Here is a 6,422-nt window from a genome sequence, read left to right on the forward strand (position 1 = left end):
TACTCAGGAAAAGAAGCAAACATTTTCAAACTTTTACATTGTATGTAATGGTAGTAACAACTGTTTCCATATACACCTATAACTGCTAAATGAGGAGAAGCAAAATATGAGTTAGATTGAATCACTTTCGCAATGTCTTTCTTACAGACCTTGAAGTGCCCATGAAAGTCGTAGGAGAGATATGGTATGCATTTACACAAGATCAAAAATGGACTTAGGTTAACAGAGACAGCAAATACTTTGAAGTGAGAAGTAGGCTTTAAACAGAAAGCTTAGCAGCAACAAGAGTGCATGCATTAGTTCAGGTAAGTCATAAACAACTACAGTAATATTCTATTCTCCCTACAAAGATGATTCCTGATGCAACATAGGATGACATCTGCCATAATATTTTACCATACTGCCTTGTGTCATTAAAAAAAATGCTTGAAGTTCCCTTTTCAAATAAAACCCAGCAAACAAATATCCCTCAGACTACAACCTCGTACGCTGAACACCTCCTTTTTACTGTGTCAGCCTTCAAAATTTGTTCAATTCCTTTTCCACTGTATACTGAAAGCCCTTTTCATTAACAAACCTGCACCATCAGCATGCCTCCTCTTTAATCCAGATGAACATCAAATCCATGATAGATGAGTTTACTCTGATAATTCAGCACTGCTTTTATTTATTTGCATCCTCAGGCTGAAGCATGGTATATGGAGAGCAGGAAGGAAATACCTTATGTCAACAGACTTACAACTTTTGAAAGCATTGCCAAGAATCAGCCTTTCACAGGGTACCTTCCATTATAGCTTCCCATTTACTTAATTCACCCTTAATTCAGCTATTATCTTTGGAAGTCACAACATTTTCATTTCAAGGACAGGTACTTAAGAGTCACTTGCACTTTCAAAATAAAAGACACAGAAAAAAAATCTGTATTTGATTTTGAAAAGGACTGCTAGACAATGTGCAGAATAATGGACTTCGTAAATTAAAGCAATATTAAAAATTAATTACTCTTCTAAGCAGGCTTTTCACAACAGATGTGATTTTACTTCCTTAAATCTCAAAACTACAACTCAACAACCCATGTGCACAGCTGCATGAGTAGAAACACTTGTAGTGATACTCTGCCAAACATTACTACCATTCTCCAGTGATTAGGAATTGACAGCTCTACAAAAATAATTATGCCAAACTTTCCAGAGATGTAGCCTGGTAAATGACAATAAGGGGTACACACATGGAAAAGTGTAGTGGATTTATATAGAGCTTATTAAAACAAGGAATAAGTGTAATGGATAGCTTTTGTTTATGCCAAAATATCTATTAAGATGGATATATGGATGTTCTCCCTCATCTCTGCTGCACTTCATTTAGAAAATCAAAAATTGTGTTAATCCAAGGAAAATTAACAGGCAAAAGAATACATTTACCTATTAGGCTTGTAAAATCAGTAAAAGCTAAGGCCACGCAGTTATAAATACACAGCTAGCATCCAGCAATGGTTTGACATCAGAAAGCCTGGCCACAGAAAGACAATAGTATTTTATTGAAAACTGTTTCATACAGAATCAGTCTGGCAGTGAATGCTTCAAATTTACTTTCCTAGAACAACACTGAAAACCCGATACAGCAGTGTTTTACAGCAGCAGCACACATCATGCTGATCTGGGAAATTCACGTTAGGCTATTAGTGAGGAGCACTGCAGCTGGAACTCTGGCAGACAGCTTTCATATTTAAAGCATGTTAGCACTGTAGGATCTTGGTCCCAATGCTGCTCTGAATGCCATGCATAAGCCCCTACAACAATGAAAAACAAAGGGCTAAAAACCTGCTACCTGCATGCAAAGTCACCACATAGGTTCAAAACCCTTCAGCCAAATCAAGTGTAATTCATGCTGTTACTTTTAAAGCATTACTTTGCTTAATACAATATAACAGCATGGCCCCACATAACCTGGTTCTGTAACCAATTTCCACGTAGCCCTTTCAATCAGCAGCACTGCTCAATACAGCATTTTCTTTAGTAGAAAGCTTTTTTGATAGTATGTACATCTTCAATTAGAAAAGAACACTAGAGAACTTTTTTTTTTTAAAGTTGACTTGGAAAGCAAATGTCTTACTCAGAAATGTTCTCATCAGTCCTCAACCAGAGTAATGGGAAACAGTATATACAAGGTAGAGGATATTTAACTTAACAACATACAAGGTGATATCAGGCATTAAACTAAGTCTCAGGAGTGTTCAGCACAGAGGGGGTTCAGATGAATGGGATTAGCTCTAAAGTTGTTTAGAAACAACACATTTCCTAACTGCAGGGCTACACATGCCTCTCAAATCTCCAACTGCAACATATAAGAAATTGTTACAACATACTGGCAGGTTATTCAAACTCAACTAATTTTTCATGGCAAAGCTTGTACAAAATCACGTGAGAAGAGCCATAGTAGACCACACCTAACTTAGTGACCCATCTTCCTCAGAGGCCAAAACCAGGTACTGCACACCTATCAGAACAGGGCAGATGTGTACAGAACTTCCCACAGATACTCACTCACTCTCCACAAATTCACACCGTGGGTAATCAAAAGGTGTTTCTCTGCCATAAATTGTTCCAGCACCTTAAACTATTTTACTTCCAGCACCTAACACATATTAGTTTTCTAGAGAATTCTAGAGAAGCAACTGTTTTGTTAGAAATATGGCTAAACTCGCAGTTTCCTGGCAACCTTCAAGCATCACTGCACAGTTCTGTATATAAAGTTCAATATTCAGGACTCACTGAAATATCACGTAGTTCAGAGGGAAAAAAAAAAAAAAAAAAAAAAAACCATCTATCTCACTAATTTTTAAAATTAACTAACCGTCTTTACGAGTTACATCTACTGCTTTGTATCTCTATAAACTTTTAGGTTTTCAATGTGCATTTCAAGATGCAAATTCCACAATAACATATTAAAAAACAAAAAACATCAAAAGCCAACCCTCACTCACTGTACTTCTTGTACTTTACTTTATCAGATGTCAGCTTTACTGCAAATATGACCTGACCACATCCCTGACTGCCCTCACACTAGCAAGAACAAAAACTCAGCCACCATTTGGCCCTGAGAGAAACACCAAAAAGGAACCACTTACCTGCATCAGTTTTCTTGAGAGCTCATTAGTGAGAAATTCCTCTTCCTTTTCATAGTTTACTGCAAGTGTTTCTTTTTCTTTCTGCAGAGCCTGAATCTTCTTGAACAGCGTGTTACTGATGAATTCTTCCTCCTGCTCTGCCCTTGCTTGCTGTGAAATAAAGACAAAGTTTTAAGAAAAAAAGGAAGCAACTTTCCACACCAAAAACTACAATTATTCTGTTTGTCTTAATATTCCTTTTCTCCACCCTTCATATTAAAGCTTGTCCGTCCATTCTGGAGAACAGTGAGATGAACGTAGGCCCTGTTACCTCTTCCAGCAGAACAACATCATTCTTCCTTTTTTTTTGTTCCCCATCTTTTAACTTTGGAAACTACACAGATGGTTTAAAGTGGCTTCCCTCAACCAAATGCATGAACTCCTCAGCCTCTTAAAGTTTATAAAAACATCAGTGATTCAGAGATAACCACTTTTACCTTCTCTATTCCTAAAAACAAAATACTGCAGCCACCTCTCTAAATGTTCTCCATTACGAACCAACACACAGATGTGAGGCATTCAGCACTGTGCCAACTTGCCAGATCCCTTCAGCTGTAGCACTGCTCTCTGGGAGGCACACAGTGTTTGTCTCTCCTGCAGGTACACCTCTGGTGACAGTGACAGGGCCAGAGGGAATGGCTTGGAGCTGTGTCAGGGGAGAGACAGGCTGGTGTTAGGGAAAGGTTCTGCACCAGAGGGCGGTGAGCATGGAACAGGGCAATGAGCACAGCCCCAGGTTGCTGGAGTTCGGTGAGCATTTGGTTGACACTCTCAGACAAAAGGTTCGGATTCTGGATGGTCCCTTTTGGGGCCAGGAGTTGGGCTGCTCCAAAGAAAGACAACTAAACTCCTCCCTCCGCCTCCCCCTTTGCATTCTCTGCTATTCAGGTATTTCCAGATTTTTTATGTACACTTAAGAAACTTCATAAACAGAATATAGTAGTTATCTTTGGATGTCTGCTCTAGAAAACCGCAAAGGGCAACTCATATGGGCAAATGACAGCCCACAGCTACAGATGGGTAAAGCCAACTCCTAATTACACAAGCAATGCATAATTAGCCCAGAAAAACAGAACAACACAAACACAGAATTCCCAAGCCATAACCTTCAACAAATCAGACCACACAGTGTTGAGGAGTTTTCTCTGTCCCTACAACAAAACCCATATCACATGAACTGCAGATTTGTGATTTGCCCTGAGTTTAATAAAATTATACCAGCTTGTAGCTTGCAATACATAAGGATTTGCTTAGTTTTATTTCAGCAAAATTTGACTGTGGAAACTTTAAGAAATAGGATCCAGAAGTATAACTGTTTAACTTACATAATGTTCTGCCCCAAATGTGGCAGAATAATCATCTCTTTATATATATTGCACAATGGAAAGTGCTCACAGGATTTCATTATGTCAGTGATCTTTTAACTGGAATGATGCATTCCCTAGCAGTCCAAGAGGCAATTACTTAAGCAGAGACACCTTTCATGCCTACAAGAAAATTTACTTACAAAGCATAACTGTCTTTAAAGCTGGTGGAATAAAAGGGACAACCATAAATATCCCCAGATCTCCAGTATCATAAAATCTATAGCAGTGGTTTGGAAACTTTTCAATTGAGTCTTCCTTGCTTCAAATCTTCACATCCTTACCAGTGCCTTCTCCCATCTTCATTGCTTTTGTGCCATGGCCCTTACACACTACCTGCTACCAGCTCCTGTCTCGCTTGGCACAATCCCAAGATGAGGAAAAAGACAATAATAAGGAAAGAAAAGAAGCTCTGGCACAATTTATTAGATGAGGTCCTGCTCAGCACCTTCTCTCTAACGTCAGTGCATCTCGCTGGCAGAGAACCACTCTTCCTGCATGTTCATTAAGGGTTATCATTAGCCACATCAGGACAACATAAAGATGCCCAAACGCCTGAAAGAAATACTAAATTGTCAGCTTACATATCAGAATGCTACAACACAAGGGATCTGACTAAAATCTCAATAACATCATTATCCCGTTATAAATGTAGCTGTACTTTGAGCTACTAACAATCTTATGCCTTCACAGAAATGTCAGAACAGAATAAACAATTCAAACTGCAAAGGTTCATTGTCCTCAAATTGTTAAAATTCCTGTGTTCTCTTCCAAAGTCATCCCCCTCCTTTGTCTTCATGGCACAGATTTCTACTGCCAGCTTTCTGATGGTTCAAAGACAGTAAAAGGGAGGAAGCAGAACAAGTATACATAGAATTATATTAGAAAGGTCTTGGTTTTAAAGACTCAAGATGCATCTACTTTGATTTCTCTTCGTTTCTAACTTGCATAAAGTCTGTTCTGCCCCAGCTTTGCACCCATCAAAACCTTTGAAATCATATTTATCAGCTGAACAAACAAGAAGCATACAAATCTAAGTGTGAATGTAAGTTCCAGATATCCATACATCAAATTAAATACAGCGTCCACTTAAACTACTTGGTGGTCTGCAATTTCAACATTATCTATGAAGTAAAAAAACCACACTAGAGTTATGAAACAAGGTATAAAAAGCACAGAGTGTTCTTCTATTTCTTCTAAAGCTACATACTTTCATTCTGAAACTTTCCCTTTATCTTGTTCATCGCTGGAGATAGTTTGGCTGTAACAAAATCCCTCACGTTAATATTGCCTGAAATCTATTAGTCATTTAGCCCACAGTCAAAAACCCACACACTGTTTCCTGCACAGACTGTCACAGTAATATTTTTCTGAACATACATGCACAGTTTCCATACAAATAATCTGACTCTAAATCAGGCATTTGCATTAGAAAACAGCCCCTGATAGAATCAGCAAAAAAATTGAGAAAGAGCACGGAAATCAGAGACAGTGGGTCAGTGAGGGCAAAGAGTTCATGATTTCTCTGCTACTCACATTACATTCAACACCCATAAATGCCAAAAGCAATTTACTTCATTCTGTATACCACCTTACAAAACAAATTGCTAAGACGCTGAGTGATATAAAATTATAACATTGGATCTGACAGCTTTTAGAAACCTGAAAGGTGCAATTTCCTTGCTGCACAGATCTGCAGATATAACCACGTCCACCTGTCAGCTGTGTCTCAAACTTCAGGTCTGGCTAACTCAGAGGACTGCATGGACGGATGCAGTAAGGGGATATCTGTAATTATTGAAGTCAACACCACACACGTCTAAGACAATCATCAAAGACAATCGTGTTACTTTGTGAAAATCAAAAATAAAGAGGGGATTTTGACTGCAGTA

The 6,422-nt window shown here is 38.5% G+C and overlaps 1 protein-coding gene across 1 annotated transcript in view; it reads right to left on the minus strand.

Moving 5' to 3' along the window:
* Window positions 1–5,774, minus strand: part of CCDC6 (coiled-coil domain containing 6) — a 32,276-nt gene extending 26,502 nt beyond the window's left edge. The window contains exons 1-2 of the mRNA XM_042863134.1: window positions 5,741–5,774; window positions 3,128–3,273 (exon numbers count right to left, since the gene is read on the minus strand). Coding sequence (XP_042719068.1) covers window positions 3,128–3,273; window positions 5,741–5,774 — 180 coding nt within the window. The remainder of the gene's footprint in view (window positions 1–3,127; window positions 3,274–5,740) is intronic.
* Between the last annotated feature and the right edge of the window lie 648 nt (window positions 5,775–6,422).

This window comes from Lagopus leucura, unplaced genomic scaffold (assembly GCF_019238085.1).
Source record: "Lagopus leucura isolate 7727_CA_CO unplaced genomic scaffold, USGS_WTPT01 Super-Scaffold_739, whole genome shotgun sequence".
In the NCBI taxonomy this organism is placed as follows: Eukaryota; Metazoa; Chordata; class Aves; order Galliformes; family Phasianidae; genus Lagopus; species Lagopus leucura.